General features: G+C 43.3%; 1 protein-coding gene across 1 annotated transcript; it reads right to left on the reverse strand.

Annotated features, from left to right (window-relative positions):
- Window positions 1–10998: 10998 nt before the first annotated feature.
- Window positions 10999–24630, reverse strand: LOC149450682 (pancreatic secretory granule membrane major glycoprotein GP2-like). Its single transcript, XM_089691614.1, has 10 exons — window positions 24467–24630; window positions 23482–23541; window positions 22498–22599; window positions 20656–20870; window positions 17794–17948; window positions 16424–16663; window positions 15274–15427; window positions 14405–14477; window positions 14109–14147; window positions 10999–11446 (listed from the first exon to the last, which is right to left on the reverse strand). The coding sequence occupies exons 2-10, from the start codon at window positions 23525–23527 to the stop codon at window positions 11382–11384; spliced, it is 1089 nt and encodes a 362-aa protein (XP_089547740.1). The 5' UTR covers window positions 23528–23541; window positions 24467–24630; the 3' UTR covers window positions 10999–11381.

Raw genomic sequence — 24630 nt, forward strand, 5'->3', positions numbered from 1 at the left:
GGACGATGTACCCATTGTTGGGTGTGAGGCCCCCAAAACCTACAAATGAGCACTCCTGGCTTCATTCCCAACCCACACATGCACATTCTATTCTCTTTCACTCTCACATAGTGTCGCACTGCTGACTTTCTTTGCATTGCTCTGCATTAAGGTCATGTGACACAACTTAGCTTCACAGTCAGTAGGAACAGTCAGTACTGGAGCCGGAGACTTCATCCTGCACTTCTGAAGGTGCTGTCAGGAGGCACTCCAACAGAGGTCTTGTGACAGAAGTGGAACCATGGAGAGTAATACAGGAGAAGTGTTACTGGCCGAGTGAAAACAGAGGGAAAAAAACATTAAAAAAAAACTAAAGCAGCCACCACATCTAATAATTGGTAAGATACAATATATTACATTTTTGGTTTTGAATGTAATACCACTAAATCAGTTCTGGACATTTTCTAAGTGAATAGGCCAGGAAACGTTAAAATAAATTCATGGGGGGCAGGGCACTGCCCTAGGAAACATGTATCAAAGCAAAAAAGAGCAAAAAAAAATACATATGACAGAGAGCAATGATTTTAGTAGCATTCAAGTTGAAACATTAACAATGGAAAGCTCAATTAAATACCATGCCTGGGGGAGGCACCAACCCTGCCTGTGAAGTGGTGCATATGTATGATGTATACAACCCACTACAGTAACACCGACATTTACAAAGTAAAGAATGTGTTAAAATCGCTAGCAAAATGACATTTCCCTGCTGCTTTGTTCTGTTTGTAAACAAAAGGCCGGGGATTCCTTTTATCTGAACTAGATCCTTATCCTAGATGAGGGTCTGGTATATGTCAATGGGTCCCACATGCAAAAAAAATGGTGTAGGCTTCCCCAATAATTCATATGAGGCCCTTGAGGTCAGGTAAATTGTAAGGGTGACCCCCACACAAAAATAGGGGCGGGGTCATTCTTGTGTTTTATGCCAGACTCTTTGGATCATTTCTATAAATACTGTATAATAATAATTTCTAAATATGGTAAGTGATGTCACCTTGGAGAAACCTCCCCTTTTATTTAAATCAGCTGTAAGAAGTGAACAAGCCACCGTTGGGGTATGATCATGTTGGTGGGCATCAAGCTTTTTTTTCCTTCAGCAAATGTCACACATAATGATTGATGTGGATCTAAATAGCTGAGAAACATAATTAAAAGGATGTACTTTTAAGGGGGGCTTTTTAATATTTTTTTTTATTGAAGGCCTTGTCAAAAACTGTGGGTGTTTTTAGATTGTTTAGTTAATAATTAGGCATAATATGTACCCCTTATGCATTCCCATAGGGTGGCATTATCTGGTGTCCCCCAGATTGTTAAAGGGGGCTTTCAGATTCTGAGAATCCCCTTGCTTCTGTTCCTGCCCAGGTTGAGGGAATGTGGCCCAGTATGGTTCAGGAGGAAGGGAGGCACGCTTGCTCCCCTTTCCTGCATGCTCAGAAAAGAGTCTGGTATTTATATTCTGAGGGGACCTGAACATTTGTTTTCTTGATTTTTGCATAGGGTTCATCCTTAAATCTTTGAGGAAGCTGAAGGGTCTAGTATGACATTTTTGCATGTGGTTCCCCTAAAATTCATACCAGACTTGAAATGCTTAGTATGAATTATGAGAGGACCCCCCCACTATGTTTTTTTTTTCGTATATATATCCCCAGCTTCTTTGCTTACTTGACTAGGGATTCCCAGACATGGTAGTAAATAGGGAAGAGTGATGTCACTAGTTGTTGAAACTCTGCATATTTGCATCCTTAATAATCCCTGACAACAGCAATCTGTCATGTATAATAAAGGAAACAATGCCCGCTGAAATGTTCAGGCATTTTTCCAAATGCCCAAACAGCCAAGGTTTGGTTTGAACTCCGGAATGAGTAGTAATCTCATCCCTACTCCTCTATTTCCTGCAATCCTACCCAGGGATAGTGCTAGACTATTTTGTGCCCTAGGCAAGATCAGCTACTTGCATCCCCCCCTCAAAAAGATAAAACTTCACCTATAGTTCTACTTTACCCCTCCCAGCAAATCTCTCTCTCAACCCTCCCCCCTAGCATAAATCCACCCAATCCCACCTACTACTTGAAATCCCCCCTGAATCCAAGCCTAGCACAACCCCCTCCAAAATTCCTTTCCCAGCACAAATCCCCCCCCCCCAAATCCCCCTTCATAGCACAAATCCCATCTTCTAGCACAACCCCTCCCGATCCCCACTCCTAGCACAACTTTCCCCCAATCCCCCCTCCTAACACAAATCCCCCCTACTCCCCCTCTCCTAGTACAAATTCCCACTCAATCCCCTCTACTAGCATACATTTTCCCCAAAATCTCCCCTCCCAGCACAACCAACCACCTAATCATCCCTGCTAACACCACCCCCCATCCCATCTCCTAGCACAAATTCCCCCCTCCATCCCCCCTCCTAGTACAAATTATATAATGATAGAGCATAGACAATTGGAATCATTGGTTAGTTCCAACATAGAGGTCATGTCCATTTCTGACCATGCTCCCGTCACTATGAGATTATGAGTAGGAGGAGGCCGAGATAAAACAACTATATGGAGATTAAATTAAATGCTCATACAGGATCCCAAAGTAGGTTAAGGTGAGAAATGTAACACTTTTTTGAGCTCAATGAGACTAGTGAGGTCTTGGCAGCCACAGTATGGGATACATATAAAACTTATATTAGGGGAATACTGATTTTGATAGGAACAGAAAAAAAATAAAGATGGTGACAGAAGAGCTTTATAAATTGGAACAGCTACACAAAGAAAAGAGGAACAGATGTATATCAGAAGATAATACTTAAAGAGATGAGTTAAAAGATCTTTTGGAACAAGAGTCGAGGAGGATAGTTAATAGGGTCTCAAAGGAAATATACCAGTGGGGGAATAGACTTGGAAAATACTTAATAAGAAGGTGGTGATCAAAAGGAAAGGGAAGAGGAAAAGAAAAGAACCACGCAGAAATATTTACATGAAGTGGAGTTGCCATGATTAGTGCAAGAAAAACTAAAGACCCTTGAGAGACCTATTATCCCGGAGGAAATTAACTTAGCCTTAAAGAACACTGTGGGAGGTAAAAGCCCAGGGCTGCATGGATACACAGTGGGATATTTAAAAAAATTTAGAGATCTTCATGTCCCTAAAATGTGCAGGTATATGAAATCACGGGGGGAGGAGTTGGAGGCCAGTTACAGACCTATATCATTACTAAACACAGACACTAAATTATATGCTAAGGTGCTGGCAATGAGACTGAAGGACTTGATGCCTGAATGAGTACATCTAGATCAGGTGGGTTTTATCCCGAGAAGAGAAGGTAAGTATAATGGTTTGAGACCCTTGATTCTTGTACAAAGAGCTAAGAGAGAGAAAGTGCCGGCAATACTATCGATCGACGCTGAAAATTTTTTTTAGGGTTTCTTGGGGATTCATGTTTGATACACTAGAGACATTAGAAATAGGGCCTAAAATGCATAAAATGATTGTATAATAGCCTGTCAGCAGCGGTCACGGTTAACGGATCTCTTTCTCAGTTTTTTAGAATGAACAACTTGTTGTTTGTACTGTCTTTGGAACCTGTTCTGGCGAGGGCAAGGGAATGTGTAGATATAGCGGGAATAAAGATAGGTGAAATGGAGCATAAAGAAGCCACATATGCAGATAATGTGTTGACACAGATGATACTTTGTTTTATATTGTTAAACCCAGAATAACGTTGCCTAACCTAATGAGAGTATTAAAACAGTATGGTGAGCTATCAAACCTGAAAATAAACCCGGTAAAATCAAAAATATTAATTATCAACCTCCCAATGTCAGAGAAGTTGAGTCTACAAAAAGAGTTTCCATTTATCTGGAGGGAAAAGGAAATAGGTTACCTGGGAGTAAAATTAACCCCCTCAATAAAAGGTATATATAAGGCAAACTATATCCCACTAATAAATGAAGTTAAGGAAGAGCTAAGGAGACTTTCAAATGGAGGAGCCTCTTGGATAGGATGTATAAATTTGGTAAAGATGGTGATAATGCCAAAATTCTGTATAAGTTCCACGTGCTCCCGGTTCACCTTTCAGGGTCTTTTTTCAGGATAATAAAGAAGATGATTACTAAGTTTATATGGGCAAATAAGAAACCGAGAATCAGTTATGAGGTCCTGAGTAGAGTAAAAGGGAATGGGGTTTTGGGCTTACCCAATGTAAGAAATTACTATCTAGCAGTGACTTTGTCACGAATAGTAGATTGGACATTTAATTCACAAGGGGAAGGATGGGTAAAGATGGAAGGGATTTTTGTCAAGGTCCTACCTTTTCCCTGAGGTTATGTTACACCATGTGCTGGCGTCCATCTTGGATTCTGCTGTGCATGATGGGAATCCTTTTATGCCTTCAGGTCTCTGTGGTCCATCCCCCAGAGGGGTGTGGCTGATGACATATAAGCCCGTGGCCCACACATGCTCTTTGCACTTGTGTCTTGTGTCTTTGTGTTGCTATTACTCTGTTCTGACTCTCGTGACTCTCCTGGTATCTGATTCGGCTTGTGACTTGACTATTCTTTGTATTCTCCCTTGATCTGACCCTCTGTTGCTGAACCCGGCTCGTGACCTGTGATTCTCGTCTGCTGTCCTGTACTGTTTTGTCCTGTTGTTGTTGACCCGGCTTGTCTGACTACTCTTTGTCTCTTCCACCAGCTACACGCCATTGGCGGCGGCCATTACCGCAGCTGAGGTGTCTCGGGGGCCGCGACCTGGTTCCTGGCTGCGTCAAGTCCATCCCCACCATCAGGGGCCCTGGTGAAGGGCAGCCTGGGACTTAGACTCCGCGCCCTGAGGGACTTTGGTCTGTGGATAGTGGTTGTCGTCAGCCAGTGCGTTACATTGTTAGGCCTGCCTGTCCGTTCCTCGGCCCCTGCCCTGACATTACACAAGTGCCATGAACCCTGACGGTGCAGGCACGCCTTCGCTTCCAATGCTAGTTGCCAGACTCGATCAACAGGATCACCTGTTGGATCAATTCGCTCAGGCGTTGCAAACTCTGCTTGCACGCACTGCACACCTTGATCCTGGTGCTATTAGGCCGGTAGTCACTCCGGTGGTCTCTCCCGCAGCTTCTCCGCCTATTGCGTCCACCACCTCGACAGCTGCATCAGCGGCACCCAGAGGTATGACTGGTTCAGCCCCTCTTCCACAGCGCTTTGGGGGTGAGCCGAGTCAGTGTCGTGGGTTCCTCAACCAGGTGGGTATTTATTTTGAATTAATACCCCACGCCTTTCCGTCTGAGAGGTCAAAGGTGGGGTTCCTAATTTCCCTACTCTCAGACAAGGCCTTGGCCTGGGCAAATCCCTTATGGGAGAGGAACGACCCGGTGATTCAAGATTTTTCCGGTTTTGTCGATGCCTTCCGTAGGGTATTTGACGTACCGGCCCGTTCCGCCTCGGCGGCCAAACTGCTCATGACCATGCATCAGGGTTCACGGACCGTGGCCGAGTACGCTATAGAGTTTCGTACCCTGGCGGCAGAGGTCGGTTGGAACAATGAGGCTCTGGTGGCTGCGTTTTCCCATGGTCTTTCTGACACATTGAAGGACGAGATTGCAGCTAAGGAACTGCCTGTGGAGCTGGAGGAGCTCATCTCTTTCCTGATCCTGATTGACACCAGGCTCAGGGAGAGGCCTGCACTCAGGGAACGCCTGCGGAGGCCTTCCAATCGACTGGCACCTGCGTTTTCTGTCCCACCCGTTCCTCCCTCTCCTCTGACGCCTCCTGGGGATAGCTTGTCTGGTGGGGAACCCATGCAGCTGGGGTTTGCTCGCCTTTCCGAGGGGGAGCGGGCCGCTCGGCGTCGGGAGGGTCGCTGCCTGTACTGTGGCCTCGGTGGGCACTTTCGGCAGTCTTCTCCGGTCCGTCCGGGAAACGCTCGCACCTGAGATCATGTCGGGGACAGATCTTGGGTGGAGTTTCCTCGTCCCCGGCGTTCCGCAAGGATAAGCCACTGATCACCGTGGTCCTTTCTTGGACGGAGGGCTCGGTGACGGCCCAGGCGTTGGTAGACTCTGGGGCCGGTGGGTTGTTCTTGGACAGCTCGTTTGCTGCACAGCACTCCATTCCCCTGCAGGCTCGCGCTACCCCATTGGTTCTCGAAGCCATAGATGGCAGGCCCCTGCAGCCGCCGCAGGTTACCCACGAGACTCTGCCGATAGAGGTAGCCATTAGGGCTGTTCACAGGGAGTTGGCCTGTTTTCAGGTGATTTCTTCCCCACACTATTCGGTGGTTTTGGGGTATCCCTGGCTCCAGAGGCACAATCCAACCTTCAATTGGCAAACAGCCGAGATTCTCTCATGGTCTCCACAGTGTGGGGCCGGGTGCATCCGGGGGCCGGTTAAGGTATTGTGTGCCTCCTCGGACTCTGCGTTGCCCACCGACTATGGGGAGTACCGGGACGTGTTTGATAAGGTACGTGCTGGTACCTTACCGCCGCATCGTCCTTACGACTGCGCCATATCCTTGCAACCCGGGGCCACTCCTCCGCGTGGCAGGGTGTACCCTCTCTCGGTTGCGGAGAATAAGGCCATGGAGGAGTACGTTGTGGATGCGCTTTCCCGGGGGCACATTCAAAAGTCTACTTCTCCAGCAGGAGCAAATTTTTTTTTCGTAAAGAAGAAAGGTGGGGAATTGAGGCCCTGCATCGATTATAGGGGTCTCAATCGGATTACCATTAAAAATGCATATCCGATTCCTTTGATTTCTGAGTTGTTCGACCGCCTTAAGGGAGCAACAGTCTTTACCAAACTCGACCTTAGGGCGGCGTACAATCTCGTGCGGATCAGACAGGGGGATGAGTGGAAGACCGCGTTTAACACCAGAACCGGGCACTACGAATACCTGGTGATGCCCTTCGGGTTGTGTAACGCGCCCGCGGTTTTTCAGGAATTCATAAACGATGTCCTTCGTGATTTGTTGCAGCAGTGCGTAGTGGTTTACCTGGATGACATCTTGGTTTACTCTACCTCCATGGAGTCTCGTGTCCAGGATGTCAAGCAGGTGCTGCAACGAATGCGTGAGAACGGACTCTTTTGTAAACTCGAGAAGTTCCATCGATCCCAAGTTGCCTTTTTGGGCTACATAATTTCCGCGGAGGGATTTTCCATGGACCCTCAGAAGGTTGCTGCGGTTCTGCAGTGGCCTCGTCCCAATGGTCTTCGGCCCATTCAGCGCTTTCTGGGTTTTGCCAACTACTATCGGAAGTTCATCAGGAACTTCTCCACATTGGCAAAGCCTCTCTCTGACCTAACCAAGAAGGGGAGTAACCCTCACGAGTGGCCATCCGAGGCCATCATAGCTTTCGAGGCTCTGAAAGCCGCCTTTGCTTCGGCTCCGATTCTTTCACATCCTAATCCTGGGTTGCCCTTCGTCCTCGAGGTTGATGCTTCCGAGACGGGAGTAGGGGCTCTCCTGTCTCAGCGTCGGTCGCCCGATGGACCCCTACTTCCCTGCGGGTTCTACCTCCAGGAAACTTTCCTCTGCAGAGTGCAACTACCAGATTGGAGATCGGGAGTTGTTGGTCATCATCCTGGCTCTCAAGGAGTGGAGGCACCTGCTCGAGGGTTCCGCGGTTCCGGTCCTCATTCTTACCGATCACAAGAACCTGACTTATCTTTCGGAGGCCAAGAGATTGACACCCCGCCAGGCCAGATAGGCTCTGTTCTTGTCACGCTTCAACTATGTGGTTTCATATTTGCCTGGTTCCAAGAATGTCAGGGCTGATGCGTTATCACGGCAATACTCTGAGTTGTCCAGGGAAGACTCTGAGCCATTCTCACTTATACCTCCAGATCAGATCCTGGCTGCCATTCGCACCAGTCTGACCTCTCCTCTTGGGGAGCAGATTTTGGCGGCTCAAACTGATGCTCCTCCCGGGAAGCCGGAGGGTAGATGTTTCGTACCCGAGGGATTGCGCACCCGCCTGCTGCGTACCTACCATAATGCCAAAACTTCCGGGCATCCGGGGAAGAACCAGCTGTGTTGGGTCGTCTCTCGCTTATTCTGGTGGCCAACCCTCCGTGCCGACATTGCCTCTTATGTAGCGGCATGTTCGATCTGTGCCCAGAATAAGTCTCCACGGCATCTCCCTTTGGGTCTTCTGCAACCCATTGCCAATGGGGAGCGTCCTTGGTCACATCTAGGTATGGACTTTATTGTAGACCTCTCGGTGTCTCGGGGTCATACGGTCATCCTCATGATCGTCGATCGGTTTTCCAAGATGTGCCATTGCATTCCACTCAGGAAATTACCCACAGCGCAAGAACTGGCCACGGTCTTTTCCAGGGAGATTTTTCGCCTGCATGGGTTGCCTAAGGTGATTGTCTCGGACCGCGGGAGTCAGTTCGTGTCCAGATTCTGGCGCGCCTTCTGCTCCCAGTTGGGTATTAGTCTCTCCTTTTCTTCAGCCTACCACCCGCAGTCCAATGGGGCTGCGGAGCGTTCCAATCAGGCCTTAGAACAATTCCTTCGGTGTTATATTTCAGACCATCAGGACGATTGGGCCGATCTCCTGCCTTGGGCAGAGTTTGCCAGGAACTCGGCGGTCAACTCCTTCTCTGGGATGTCTCCTTTCATGGCCAATCCTGGGTTCCTTCCGCGGATGTCCATGCTCCTGCCCTCCTCCGCGCTTTTCATACCCGCTTTCCTCAGAAACCTTTTGTTGAGCCGTGGAGGGGGAGGGGCCCTTGAGGAGGAGGTACTGTCAAGGTCCTACCTTTTCCCTGAGGTTATGTTACTCCATGTGCTGGCGTCCATCTTGGATTCTGCTGTGCATGATGGGAATCCTTTTATGCCTTCAGGTCTCTGTGGTCCATCCCCCAGAGGGGTGTGGCTGATGACATATAAGCCTGTGGCCCGCACATGCTCTTTGCACTTGTGTCTTGTGTCTTTGTGTTGCTATTACTCTGTTCTGACTCTCGTGACTCTCCTGGTATCTGATTCGGCTTGTGACTTGACTATTCTTTGTATTCTCCCTTGATCTGACCCTCTGTTGCTAAACCCGGCTCGTGACCTGTGATTCTCGTCTGCTGTCCTGTACTGTTTTGTCCTGTTGTTGTTGACCCGGCTTGTCTGACTACTCTTTGTCTCTTCCACCAGCTACACGCCATTGGCGGCGGCCATTACCGCAGCTGAGGTGTCTCGGGGGCCGCGACCTGGTTCCTGGCTGCGTCAAGTCCATCCCCACCATCAGGGGCCCTGGTGAAGGGCAGCCTGGGACTTAGACTCCGCGCCCTGAGGGACTTTGGTCTGTGGGTAGTGGTTGTCGTCAGCCAGTGCGTTACATTGTTAGGCCTGCCTGTCCGTTCCTCGGCCCCTGCCCTGAAAATTTTAGGTAAGGCACAGTTAGAGAAGATTGTATGGATACCATATAAGTTTTGAGTATATGGGATTATGGGATAGAATGTATAGTCAAAAAGGATGGAAATATAATTCAATATCGACTCCCTTGGTGGGAACAAAGTATTCCCCCCCCAGGGAAGGATAATATTTTTGGGAAATAAATAAAGGATAAGAACACGCGCTTGAAGGATATATTGAATGATGGGAAATTGAACACTTTTCAAAATTTAAAGAAGAAAAATTATTGATCACATTTGATGAGTGGCGGTACTATCAACTAAACCATTTTGTTTCAAGTCTCCCACAACCACTGAGGACATCGGAGGACATGTATCCATTTGATAAATTGTTAAAAGAAAAAATAACCCCAAAACGTGTCACTTCTAGGATTTATAAGATTCTTATGGCTATGGAAGGAACTGATCCTCTGGGGTTCTTGGAAAAATGGGAAAAGGAGCTTGGAACAGAATTGAATGCACAGCAATGGAATAAAGTTTTCAAATTAACAAATGAGGTGACAAATATGAGCACAGTGGAGATGAACTATAAATGTTTAGCTAGATGATTTATTACACCAAACGTAGCTTAGAAGCAACAAGTACTGTAGATACTTCACCTCTGTGCTAGAGAGGATGTGGAGAAAGGGGTACAATGGCACATCTATGGTGGGGTTGCCCAAAAATCAGGATTACTGGAGGGAAATAATCCAATACATTCAGGAAATATGTGGGATAACTGTACAGAATGATCCCTGGAGGTGTTTATTTTATAACTTTGAGCCTTCAGCGAAATTATATAAAAATAGGGTACTTTATCACTTAATTAGGGTAGCTAAGGGTTTGATTCCCAAGTTCTGGCAGGTTGCTGAAGCACCAAGAATTAAAGAATAGATAAATAGAGATGAAAATATCTATAGGATGGAGATGCTATGTCACATGGAGGAGGATAAAATGGAATAATTCAGGAAAATGTGGTGCAGTTGGTTGAAATGTAAAACCTCTGAAAGATATATGGAACTGGTCAGAATTGAGGGGGAAGTTTAGAAGTCAGGAGAGAGCCTTAATTGAGAATCTGAGAGAGAGCAGTATCAGAGATAGATAGATAGATAGATAGATAGATAGATAGATAGATAGATAGATAGATAGATAGATAATAGATAGATAGATAGATAGATAGATAGATAGATAGATAGATAGATAATAGATAGATAGATAGATAGATAGATAGATAGATAGATAGATAGATAGATAGATATGAGAGAAGATATAGTTCAGGAAAGAGGATGTGGATGGGGAAAATAGGTTGGGGGGAGGGTGGAAGGGTGGGTGGGGGTAATATTGGATTGAATGGAAATATGTATATGTGAAAAGGTGTTGTTCTCTTTGTACCGGAAAATCAAATAAAACTTTAAATTAAAAAAAGGGGGGGAAAATACCTGAAAAAAAAAGAAAAATGCAACCACTAATCTAAGGGCCAATGAGCTGCAATATATTACATTTTGGGTTTTGGGGTTAGCTATGCCTTAGGAGGCACCTTTTCCTAACCATAGCACCTGCAATCACTGAATATAAATGCAAAGAAACACCTTGAATTACATTACTTTGCAGTTTATTATATGTAAAAGAACAGTAAAAAGTACAGTTTGTGCTCACCAGGATACAAAATATCTAATATATTGTCCACTCCATCAACCATTCTTGCCGTACAATAAATACAACACAATAAATAGCTCAGATATAAAGCCGGCACCTCTAAGCCAAAAGAGCAGAATATCGGCACTGTACAAAATGAGTAATAATCAGGGCGCATAGCGGCGAGGTTATCCTAGGTAGCGTTATATATGATGCAGCCAATAGCATACACAGAAAAAGAAATGGATAAAATATTCCTTCATAACTTCTCTCTGCCGAGAGCATTGGGGTTGACGTTACGACAAAGCCTCATGGTGCCCGGGATGGTTGGTTCTCGAAGACTTTACATCAGCTTCATCAGGATCCAGGAGGAGATCAGAGCAGACAAAGTCCAAGGCATGGAGAAACCTGGAACAACACAGAGAAGATATTAGGAATGGAGTGGGAAGGGCTTCATCTTCCAATAACATCACATAAGAGATATTAGGAATGGAGAGGGAAGGGCTTCATCTTCCAATAACATCACACAAGAGATATTAGGAATGGAGCGGGAAGGGCTTCATCTTCCAATAACATCACACAAGAGATATTAGGAATGGAGAGGGAAGGGTTGTCATCTTCCAATAACATCACACAAGAGATATTAGGAATGGAGGGGGAAGGACTTCATCTTCCAATGGAAGATCTTCTGTTCAATCCTAAGTTTTCATTGTAGTTGCAATCTGATGAAAGCCAACTTTTATACCAGATTGTGACTATGGGAATTTAAAATGTATGTCCAACAGTGGGCAGCACAGTGGCTAAATGGTTAGCACTTCCACCTGGCAGTACTTGGGTCGTTGGTTCGAATCTTAGCCACGGCACCTCCTGCCTGGAGTTTGCATGTTCTCCCTGTGCATGCGTAGGTTTCCTCCGGGTACACTGGTTTCCTCCCACACTCCAAAGACATGCTGGTAGGTTAATTGGCTCTAGTATGTGTATGTATGGATGTAAGTTAGGGGATCTTAGATTGTATGCTCCTTGAGCGTTAGGGACTGATGGGAATGTATAACATATATGTAAAGTGCTGCGTAAATTGACAGCTCTATATAAGTACCTGAGATAAATAAATAACCAAAATATTTATAAATCTGGATGCTATAGAGATATAATTTGAACTCTTGTCAGTCTAACTGCTATGGGGCATCATTAGAGAAATTTACCGTCAAAGTGACAATGGTTTTACCAAAAAGGAATTGAGGGAAAATCTGCTATATGGACCCAAACAGCAATAAAAAAGTTGGCAGGTACTTTGACCTTTCTATACTCTACTTAATAAAAAAATGATTTCTGTCAGTGTTGTTGTTGGAGATTTGTTTTCTCTTCTGGTTTGGTAAAACCGTTGCCACTGGGACAGTAAGTAAAGGGAAATTTCACTAACATATCCCAAGATGGTAATAAAAGCCCAAAATGGAGTCTTCTCTTTCCCGACTATTTCTATTGAGAAAAGAAAATGGCTGGATGTACACATTAAAATCTGTCTAGTGGGGGGACAACAATAAATACCACCAAAAACAACAACATTTTAATACAGGTTAAGCGAAATCTGTCTAGTGAATCTGTCTAGTGGGTGGACAGATTGTAAGCTCCATGAGCCGGGCCCTCCTATTCCTTCTGTACTGAAATGTATTGTAATTGTACCGTCTCCCTTATATTGTAAAGCTCTGCGCAAACTGTTGGCGCCATAAATCCTGTATAATAATAATAATAATAATAAATACTAACTGTATGCATAGAATTATATGGATAGGTCAAAGCTCTCAGTCAGTGTTAGAATTAGGCAGGTGAGATGGGGGGAAATGGGAAATTTGACATATGTCTATGGAGGAGTTAATTATTTTTGTGGCCAGTAACAGGAATCTGCAAAGGCTGAAAAGGAGACAATATTTTTGCTGAGCATTTTTTTTTAATGCAAGCAGTGTAAGATCCTAACTGTGATCTGGTATCGGCCTTTTGCCATCCCTGTACAGGAGAAAAAGAATGGGAGAGAAGGACAGTGGCTAAGTGGTTAGCACTTCTGCCTAGCAGCACTGGGTTTGTTAGTTCGAATCCCAACCACAGCACTACCTGCAAGTAGTGTAAGTACTTAAATGTTACCTGGTATTGGCCTTTTGCTGTCCCTGTACAGCAGAGGTAGAATGTGAGAGCAGCACAGTGGCTAAGTGGTTAGAACTTCAACCTAGCAGCACTGGGTTCATCCCAACCACCGTACTACCTACACAATGGGAGCTAAATCGGCCCTAGCATTCGTATGTATGTATGAGAGTTAGGGACCTTCGATTGTAAGCTCCTTGAGGGTGGGGACTGATATGAATGTACAATATATGTGTAAATTGGTGGTGCTACATCAGTACCTGCAATAAAATAATAAATAAAAGTGAGAGGAAGAAACAGCACAAGGATGGAGTACTAATCATGTGCTGCACACAGAAGTATTTACAAGGAGCATGCTGATAGGAGGAGGGGTAGATGACCTAATTAGTGTGCTACTGCCCAACTGGGGGTGGGGAGAGGACACCACTGTATTCCTAAGTGTAACAGTAAAAATGGTGTCATCCTCATGGCTGTGCTGCGTGGCAGAGTTGTGTAAATCTCAGGAGTGGATAGACAGAAATACACTCCATTGGCAGGTACTATGGCTCCCCTATCTGTTATTCATCTGAAAATTTTGATTATTTCCTGGAATTCAGCTTTAACCTCTTTATGCTGGTGGCAGCTGGTGCTTTAAATGGGCTCCGATACCCAAAGGCTGATAGGAGGGTCACCTGATCACGCTGCACTGTGATTTGCTGCACAGTGCTGACATCATCCAGAGCCAATCCTACCAACTGTTGATTATCAGTAGTTGACTGTGAACTGTTGGTGACAGCTCGGTCACAGTTCTGGGGGTGGGGCATATATGCAGGGGATGGATGTTGAGGTCCACCTGCACTTCCCCCACATATAAAGGTGTTGTTGCTATAAATGGGTTGAACATGTTTAATTACACCTCTTTAAATGATGAGAATTCTCAATGTAAGTGTTTACTTACCGCTAGCAGAACTGACATCTGTATCGTAAGAGGAATCAGCTGCAAATAAAGAAAAACATTTCTGTTAATTGGAGACCTCAACAGGACTGAGACTCATTCTTCTGGATATATCGTATGATATTCACATTCACTGGAGGCTGAAATAATTGTGTTGTGTTCACCGTAGACGTTAAAGCATTTGTAAGCCCCGACAATAAACCCAAACAATGGGTTGGTCTGGAGTTGGGCTTTAATATATGTGACTGAAGGAACACAGAAAATTACTGTAACAAAACTGTGAACCTGAGATGACTTACCTGCATCCAGATAGAGACTGACTTTTCCTGCAATGTTCTGGGAACGAGCTGATCTGGATACAGAGGGGCAGGTCTGTAAGGAAATAAAAGTAATGCAACAGAAATTCCAGACAAGTGAAATCGATGAAGGAACCGCAAATTATATCCAAGAAACACCACAGCTATGCTAAAGTCACAACGTCCCTTCATGTTCCTTTATCTGTGTTATCCCCACAATGGAAACAGTGGAGGATGCGGGCGCACCAGGTTCTTCCATCACTCCAATGGTGAGACTTCCCTGGAATAGTTTGCATTTCCCCTCCACATTGGTTTCAGTTACTCTAAGCCATATTCCCCAATCACCTATTTATTCTACATTGTATCGGGGCAGCATGACACCATCCATTGTCTTTGCTTGGGATAAGCATGAAGCCATCCATTATCTTTGTTGGGGATAAGCATGAAGCCATCAATCATCTTTGTTAGGGATGGAATTGGGTTTGAGCCAAACCCTAGCTCATCCCATGTTATGGCTGTAGCAGATGGGCAGAACACCCTTTAGCAACAATATATTTGTCAGCAGCCAACAACAATAGACCCCCCACAACTAAATACCCCCCAACAACAATAGATCCTACACAGCAGCAATAGATCCCGCCAATAACAATATTGCCCCCAGCTTCAACTGACCTCCTTAGCAACAAAAGACCTCTACTTCCCAGCACTCCTTGTCCTTCCAAGCACTCTGAGGGTGCCGTAACTGCGTTCCCATGCATTCCCGTTGAAGAAAATCCCCAGTTCCTAATATGTGGGTATGGCTAATGAAGCCCTGACTGCTCCTTCAGGCACAGAAATCACAGAACATCCTCTATGTGTACGTTGAGTCTTACCGCACAATCATTAGTGCAGAGTCTAAGTTCTGCATAGAGATAGACGGTGTTAGAACTGGTGATCTTGAAGACTTTCATAGGAAACCGAGCTTCAATGCCGACTCCATTTTTATCCACTTTTAGCTGGTCAGTAGATATATCATTAGATGGGCACCTGGATACAGAAACCTTTCATCAGCTTTCAGTTACTGTAATCTAAAGATTAGAACACAATACTGGTACATACTAATAGAGCTGATCAATATATGGGGTATGTTCAATATATAAATACTGTATCTATCTATCTATCTATCTATCTATTATCTATCTATCTATCTATCTATCTATTATCTATCTATCTATCTATCTATTATCTATCTATCTATCTATCTATCTATCTATCTATCTATCTATCATCTATCTATCTATCTATCTATCTATTATCTATCTATCTATCTATCTATTATCTATCTATCTATCTATCTATCTATCTATCTATCTATCTACATTATACATCTATCAATATATATATATACTGTATTGTATATAGTATATATTATAGATGGACAATACATGGCATGTCTTCATTATTTTTTATGTATTTTATAGCTGAACAATTCTAGGCATGTGTTCATTATATTGTTCCTGTTATTCAGAATTCACATTTTAATTGGTGGAGTCATTGTGCCTTACACAAGAAATGATTACATGCTCTGTGACCAGTATTTCTTCACACCTCAGACCTACTCACACCTACACGATTTTCTCCATGATGTATTTTCCATTGAGACAAATTAAATACATCAATTTGCATGTATTGAACTCTGCTTAATTGCAGCATGCTCCATTTTCCCCCAAAACGCACCAACACATTGCTGTGAACTGGACTTATAATAAACAATGGATTGTCAATGCATTGGGCCTGCCTTGAGCAAAGGAACCCATCAATTGTGGTGTGAATGAGCCCTTCAATGGAAAACATACTGTATCAAGCAAAAATAAATGTTAATTATGTCACTTTAATAAGTTGTTTGACCAGATTAGTTCAGAACTTCTTGTCAACACTACAACAACCTACCTCCTAATATGATATCTTTTTCTGGGCATTTAGTGAATTATTTCTGTAGTCAAAGATCACATAGAATTGCTAACCTGTGTGCTGTGTACTTACCCGTCCTTAAGAAGATAGTACTTGGGGGAGCTTGAGTTGGTAGGAGAGGCATAAATATTCACCACTGAGAGATTGAAGGTGTTGGCATCCAGATCTGGTACTATCACAGAAAGGTAAATAGTACTTTCCACAGTCACAGTGTCTTCTTCTTTGAGCACGTCCGTATATGTGCTTTCTTTAAAGGCTGCCATTACGGCTGTATAAGTTGTACCGTTTGTAGGGCCGTTTATTACTGCGCTCCTGGAAAATAGACACAAGACAAAGGTCACCTACCAAGAAACCCTTGTAGGTATGTGGCCATGCGTCTATGTTATCACACAGAGAACTGACATTATTTGCAATGAGGATAAAGAACAAACCTATTAGCTATTTCCTTTAGCTCTGTGTATTCTGATGGAAACAATGAATCTGATATACAAGTTAAAAAGCACCACAATGGTTTTAAAATGAATGTTTATAAAATGTGGGCCAATGTGGGGCAGCTGCAGAAACACACCAATTACACCATTATGCCAGCATACAGACGAGTATCCAAAAAACCAAACCAGTGCTCATATCTTCATGCTGACTAGGGGTACTGTGACTGTCATTCAGCCCTTGGAAGATCGGGTGCAGCCCTTGGAAGATTGGGAAACCTTGGTACTGGTGAAGAAAAGCAAAAACATGGCGCACTCTCTTTGTGCATTACTGTGGTGAAATAGGAGTTTATTAAAATTCATGAAACTGCATAGTCACAAACCAAAGGAGAGCTCTGAAGAAGGGATTACGTCTCCCGAAACGCGTCATCCTACCTAATCAAGGGTCTCCCGTCATTTGGGACCGTCACCACTGACTCTTTGTCTCTGTTTTTATCTCTTTTGGTTTGTGAGTATGTACATTTATGCATTTTAATAAACTCGTGTTTCACCACGGTAATGCACGAAGAGAGTGCGCCCTTCATTCGTACAGACGAGTATGGACTAACATTTATAGGGAAAGTTGATCCAGGGTTGATCCAAGGAATATCCGATTGCCTCTCGGGGGATCGGCGCAGAAGACGGTTGGTGAAACATTGGTGGTGAGGACATCGCTGGACCGAGGGACAGGTAAGTGTTTGCAGTCAGCTGCTAAAGTTTTTGTAGCTGCTGACTTTTTTTTTCTTTTCAGCTGGAACTCCGCTGAAGATGCTGGCGCCAGGGAGAGAAGACAACCGGTGATACCAGCCATGGTGAGGACACCGCTGGACTGAGGGACAGGTAAGTGTCTGTATTTTTTTTTCAGCTGGAACTCCACTATAAGCACCTCATACAAGAGTATATGATGGAATCCAATGTCATAAGAGATGGTCAACATAGATTTCTGAAAGACCAACAATGTGTAATAATAATTACCCGAGTATTGGGTGCAGGGTCACATTAAGCTTGACATTCATATACAGCGGGTAAGAGCAGGAGACATTCATAGCAGCGTCATTTTGTGTTATGATCGGACCCGTATTGGAAAAAATATTCAGCTGATTTGTGTATGTGATATGGGTTGTATTTACCTGTAGAGAGAGGAAGCACATAAGTCATTAGACGAGGTCAGAAAACTCCCCGCCATACAGTGATCTGCACATTTACAGACAGTTACTATTAATGTCAGTGTATTCCCTGACAAGTCAAAAAGCAAGTCTCCAGTTTTGTTAAAGCAGAACTCCGGCCAAAAACAACCAGATAAAAATAAATACCCCGCCTTCTACCGTGATCCCCCGGGAACCTTTATGTTTTCTTTAACTATTTCTTTCTGCTCCTCTACTCTTCTTTTTCATTCTGTACTTGAGCTGAATATGATTTTTTTTTGGAACCTGAAGCATTTTGTATAATCGCTGGACCCATTTTGTGCCCAAAGGATTGGCGTATCCACACTCCTCTCATGGGGTTACACATAATGCTTTGTATGCTGTCTTCATGTTTACTTAGAGATTCATGAGAATCTAATGGACTTTTTAGGCACATAAACTCCGTACACAAAGAACAAAAACAATGTTGCTTTATTAACCCCTTCAAGTCCGGACACTCTCACCCCCTTCCTGTCCAGGACAATTTTCAGCTTTCAGTGCTTTGGTTGACAATTGCGCGGTCATGCAACACTGTACCCATAGGCTTTTTTGAGACAGATAAAACTTTATTTAGGTGGTATTTATTTTTGTTTTTCTTATAAAATTTTGCAAATCAATAATCTTTCTTCATAAATCTTGGCCAAAATGTATTCAGCTATCTTTTTAGCAAACCAAAAAAAAACAAATTAGTTTATAACCAAAAATTTAAATTTTTCAAATTTTTTTTACATTTTTATTTTATTTCTTTTATATTATTATTTATGGGGTGGGGGGTTACATACTGTCACCCTAGAAGTGCAATGTCACCATAGTGACACTGTACTAATTGTGGGGGGTGATGAAGATTTTTTTTTCTTTTTTTACATTGATTGCTTTTACACCCATAAAGGCTGTAAATGCAATCATTTCTCCTCTCTGGCTGCATTCCTGCAGCAAATGAGAAATAATGTGTGAGCTGTGATTGGTCACAGCGTGTCACATGGCCTGTACCATGTGACCTCTGTGATCATAGTAGTAAGCAAAGATGTCAGGAAGTGGCATCTTGTTTACTACTATTCATATGATCACTGATTGGCCAATCGGTGATCACATGAATCTGGACCTCACACAGAGGGTCCTGTACAGCGATCGGTGTTCCGCTGTGTCCGGAGCAGGCACCGAATGCGGTGTCCCAGGGAGCGCGCACAGGCACTGGATGCAGGGGGAGTTTAGAAACGTCCTCCCGCTTAGGCAGCTCTCCCGTCCAGGAGATGGATGGAGATGGAGGATACAGTTTACTTCTTTCAGAGGGTGGGGAATATCCAAGCTGTGTGGAAAACGCTTGGGACGTGGCTCTATGAGATTTTCCGGGGTGTTACCTTCTACCACCCAATGGTCGCCCCATTTTCTCCTTTTCTACTGATGAATCTGAGATCTTCATATGCTAATCAATACTGCACTTTGTTATGAATCTTATCATTTCATTACACATTGTAATCACATTTCTTGTTTGCTTCTGTAACTCAGTGCATTTATTATGCTTTATGTTACCTAGAGGAACTGCATGTTTATTCCTCTTCACTGTTATTTCTATCCTTGGATTCATCTGATGACTTGATACTATCAATAAACTCCATTGTACAAAATAATAAATAAATATCCCAAAGATAAAATAACAAAATACGTGCAAAATTCAACTTCAGTTCAGAGATTCCTCCTGTGGATTTTTTTTTTTTTGCCAATTTATGTGCTCACTCTGACAGCCAGTATCAACCCACTTTCTCTGAGCCCAGGTCCCCCTTGGACCCCACACCCCCAGCCTGTGACTGTACAGTAATAAGAGAAGCAGAGGACTGATGAGCTCATCTCTCTGTCACTCTGCTCTCTCCTCTTACCAACATAATCTTTGTCAGCACATGAACTAACTAGCTACTTGTGCTGCTTCTCTTTCTCCCAGTTGAACAGGGACTGCACGAGGCTGAAACCAGATCACATGGAGGTACTTATACTGACTGTATTAAAAAAATAAATTTAATGATGTAAATAAATACAGAGCTGTGTTATTTGTGTCTTTTATATCTGCCTGGAATTCAGCTCATCCTTTTGGATGTCTCTTTTAACTAGCCAGCTGCTAAAGAGACATCCATGTATGTGGGCCCCCAGCTGGGGCTGTGTGCGTCTTTTCAAACACACAGCGCCCAGCAAGCCATGCCCCTGCTCCCTCCTCCCATGCAGATGCAGGAGCCAAACACACCCCTTCCCTCACTATCTCATCTACAAGCAGGAAGATCGGGGAAGGGTGCAGACTTGGAGGACCAGGTGGAAATTACCAGGGACACCAGGTATGTATATGAGGATGTGGGGGGGGGTTGTAAATTCAACAGGACATTGGGGTAACAAAACAATTCTTAGGCATTAGTGCAATCTTAATGTGTTCTGTTGAGCCTGGGGCATATAATAAAAGTTTTTGTTTTGTCATTTCTTTTCTTACAAGACTAAGTAGCAAAAATACATAGAAGGTAAAACATTCTTCTGAAAACAAAGACAAAAGAAAAATATGACAAGGGTTCTAAGTTTTCTCTATTCCAGAATATTTTTGTCCATACATAATTTAATGTATCTGTTTTTACTTCTCTTGTATAGCAAACAGTCAGACCGTGTCAGGAGAACTTACCACAGTATCTGTGTCACAGACATATTTTGTCAATGGACTATGAATGGTCATCTGAGATATTCCATCCACAATCTCCCTTACTGCCCAACACTTGGAGTTGGTGCTGTTCAGCCTTATATCAGACGTATTATAACCATTTGCTTCCAACCAACATTTTGACACTTGTATATTGAAAGATCCTCCATCACAAGTCAAATTTGGAGATGGTTGGCTTCCTGTAAAAAGAGTAAATTAATTCAGCATTTCTGAGATGAGAGGTGACGGTGACATACTTGATGTACATTATACACTATCGGGGGTTTCTATATGTACCCACTTTAGGGTGGCAGAGTGACCAGGGACTGGGGAGAAAGCTGCCAGGGAGTCAAGGAGTTAAAGACAAATTAAACTTCCAGTTTACATACAGTACAGACTGTTCATAGTCAATTGCACCCCCTTTCCATACATTGGTGGTCAGTGTACCCCCTTTCCATACATTGGTGGTCAGTGTAGTGCCAACCAGGGCTTTTTTTCAGTGGGAACATGGGGGAACGCCAATCCGGCACCTCCAGCACTGCATTTATGTAATGGCAAGGGGTGCTGGGGTGTGCTGGTGGGTCTATTAATGCTGGCTGCTGGGTGGTCTATTGTTGTTGGTGGGGGATCTATTATTGTGGGGGGGTAAATTGTTGCTGGACAGGATCTACTGTTGAGATGGGTCTATTGTTTCTGGCTGCTTGGGATCTATTGTTGCTGGAAGACATCTAGTTTGAGTGTCTGTCCATTTTTGCTGGGGAGAGCTACTGTTAATGGTTGGGGATCTATTGTTACATTAGTGGTCAGTGTAGTGCCCCCTTACATTGGTGGTCAGTGTAGTGTCCCCTTACATTGGTGGTCAGTGTAGTGGCTCCTTATATTGGTGGTCAGTGTAGAGCCCCCTTACATTGGTGGTCAGTGTAGTGCCTCCTTATATTGGTGGTCAATGTAGTGCCCCTTACATTGGTGGTCAGTGTAATGCTTCCTTACATTGGTGGTTAGTGTAGAGCCCCTCTTACATTGGTGGTCAACGTAGTGCCCCTTACATTGGTGGTCAGTGTTAGTCAGTGTAGTGTCCCCTTACATTGATGGTCAGTGTAGTGTCCCCTTACATTGGTGGTCAGTGTAGTGTTCCCTTACATTGGTGGTCAGTAGAGCTTAGGATTCTGTCTGAACAAGTCAAGTACCTTGGCTTTTCAGGCATTTGGATCCCAGTGTTGGTCATGTCCATAGATGATCATTGATATCTCCAGGGAGACCCCACCTTTTGTATATATCATCTGTCCCCCATCAGACCTATCATTCATCGGGAGTGAAGAAACAAGAGCAGACTTATCAGAGGCAGAGTTTGCTCAAGGAACCCCATGCAATGTCTGGTATAGTCTGGCACACCGGAGTCCTTCAGAAGCTGAAGACTCTATTCAGGATTTCCCCGATACAGACCTCCCTAAGCCACAAATCTGGGTGCAAACAGTGATTGTTTCTTTGGGAACACGATAAGCCGTCTTAAGTTGGGTCTTGCTATGGTCTCCTGACTCCATATTACACACAGCAATCCCAGTTTGTATGTTTATCTGCAGACAGTCAGATTATTCCTGTACTCTCCACCACTCAAATGTTCAGGAAGTCGGGGGGCTCATTCACACCAGGGCACTCCATTGCAGTTCATTTAGAATCCTGGTGTAAAGTGACCATTGCACCTTCCCACTATTTAATGTGTGCTACATGCACCTCATATGGTTTATTCATAGAAATACATTTTATTTCATAAATTCAATATTTGATTTCATAAGGCTCCCATTCTGACTATATTATATCATACCATACCTGAGTTGTTAAAGAGACTTGTATTGCACACGCAGGCAGCACTATTGTCACAATACTCTTCAGGAGCACAGGTAGCACTTCCACAGGTTTGAGACGCAGCCACTGGAGAGACAGAAAAACATTAAAGTGCGCCCCGTGTTCCTGTGTGGAAGTCTAAACAGGTCTCATATCAAGCTACTATGTGACACAAGGATCACAACAGTTCAAATAAATCAGCGATAATGTCTAGTTTGTTTCAAAGTTCTCCACAGCAATCCAATGATTGTCCAACCGCTGCAACTTGTATCCGAGTGTTCCAATATACAAACGTCTACCAAAAGTGTTACAATTCATAAACAAAGTGCTCCACAACCCTCTTCCCTGCGTTGTAGTCACCCGTGTTCCTGAATAAGGCGAGGTTCACATATATGTAGGTGCCGGAATTTGTGTAAATCACACGCATTCCTGCACCCTCAGGCAAACCACGCTGATATTCAGCAGATACGCGGGGCTGCCATTCATTCCTAATCTGTTTTGTTATCTGTTGATCCTGCCAGAAATCCAATGCTCTCCTGTGGACTCTGCAGTCTTATCTCATACAGGTTATCAGTCCTGTCAGGTCAGTTTATTGCCCCTTCCTCCTATCTTACACAGATGAGGAAAGGGGGAAGGATTTTGTAGTCATATGACACTGCTTGTTCATAGATACAATATGGAGAGTGGGCGATGTCACGGGAAGGCTGGCAGGATCACCAAGTGAAAACATGTGAAAAAAAAAGTCTAAAAAAAGAAAACTAATGCAGCCACCACTAAGAACCAGCAAGCTGCAATATATTACATTATTATTCTCGGGTTTAGATACATTTAAATTAGAGAATGGATCTCCCTCACTCTTTCTCTGTGTATCTGCCCTTCCCCAATTGTGCCATCTAATTTCTGGGAACTATCGCTGTCTCTGTATTCCAGATGTGTTATTATAGAATAAAATACATCAGCTTCACTCACCCGCCATGGCAGCGCACAATACAGAGAGCAGCAGTGTTGTCTTCATGGTTATCAGGGACCCTGGAAAATACATCCAGTATGAGCAACCAAATTCTGTTTGTGATTTAGCAAAAATCAGAAAAAAAAGAAAAAACAGAAAGAAAAAGTCCTGCAGAGTTTTGCTTTCATTTATATATATAGTTTTTTCCATTAAAACCCAAAATAAATACAATGGAAAAAGTAACGTCCATATATGTTACAATATTCATGATCTTTATTGACTATGTAACATACTAGACTTATATATATAGATTTATAACTATAAATATACAATAAGATTCAAGCCAGTAAAGTAATACAGTAAAACCCAAAATAAAACAAAATAAATACAATCAAACAAACAAACAAACAACAAACATCCATATATTTTACGATATTCATTATTTTTATTGACTACGTAACATACCAGACCTAACAATATTTGATAAAAAATTATTTCATATATATATATATATATATATATATATATATATATATAAAATTATTATTCTTATTATGAAGAAGAGGAAGAGAAATAATTTATAACGTGAAAAAAAGAATAAGATTCAAACCTGTAGAGCAATACAGCAAAACACACAGTAAAACAATATAAATACAAAGAAAGATAAAACATTCATACTATATGTTACAATATTCATTATTTTTATTTTCTAGGAAAAAACAATAAGATTCAAACCATTAGAGAAATACGGTGAGCTCTGGTTCACACTGAATGCGACTTTGAAATCACGCTGCTTCACATAAAGTAGCGCAATTACAAAGCCGCAGATCAGTGAATTATCTTGATAACCAACCAGCATTCTGAAAATACAGTCACCAATGGCAATCTCCATCGTTCTCCCATGACATCCCCTCCCATCATGGAGATTGTACAGCTTTAGAAAATGACAATTGTATCCTTATTGTCTGCTATCAGTTGTAAATGACTTAGGAATTGTATACTAACCGATAAATGTGGTTTTCAAACGTCCCAGGTCTTCACGAAACTTCCAGCAACTTGATGATCTTCCAACAAGTGCGCAAAGTTCGTTGTCGGTTGAGCTTTGCTACCTTTAGGAGAGACAGTTGGATGTTGGAGGGGATCTGTGGACAATTACCGATCTCTCAGCT

This window comes from Staurois parvus, unplaced genomic scaffold, assembly GCF_062004578.1.
Source record: "Staurois parvus isolate SC_StPar_1 unplaced genomic scaffold, SC_StPar_1.0 ptg000565l, whole genome shotgun sequence".
Taxonomy (NCBI): Eukaryota; Metazoa; Chordata; class Amphibia; order Anura; family Ranidae; genus Staurois; species Staurois parvus.

Excerpts from the sequence above, each read along its gene's own strand:
- LOC149450682 (XM_089691614.1), bottom strand. The coding sequence starts at position 23,527 with ATGAAGACAACACTGCTGCTCTCTGTATTGTGCGCTGCCATGGCGG. Across the intron at positions 14,148-14,404 it reads CAGTCTCTATCTGGATGCAG|CTGATTCCTCTTACGATACA; the intron begins GTAAGTCATCTC and ends CTTTATTTGCAG. Across the intron at positions 11,447-14,108 it reads AGATGTCAGTTCTGCTAGCG|GTTTCTCCATGCCTTGGACT; the intron begins GTAAGTAAACAC and ends GTGTTGTTCCAG.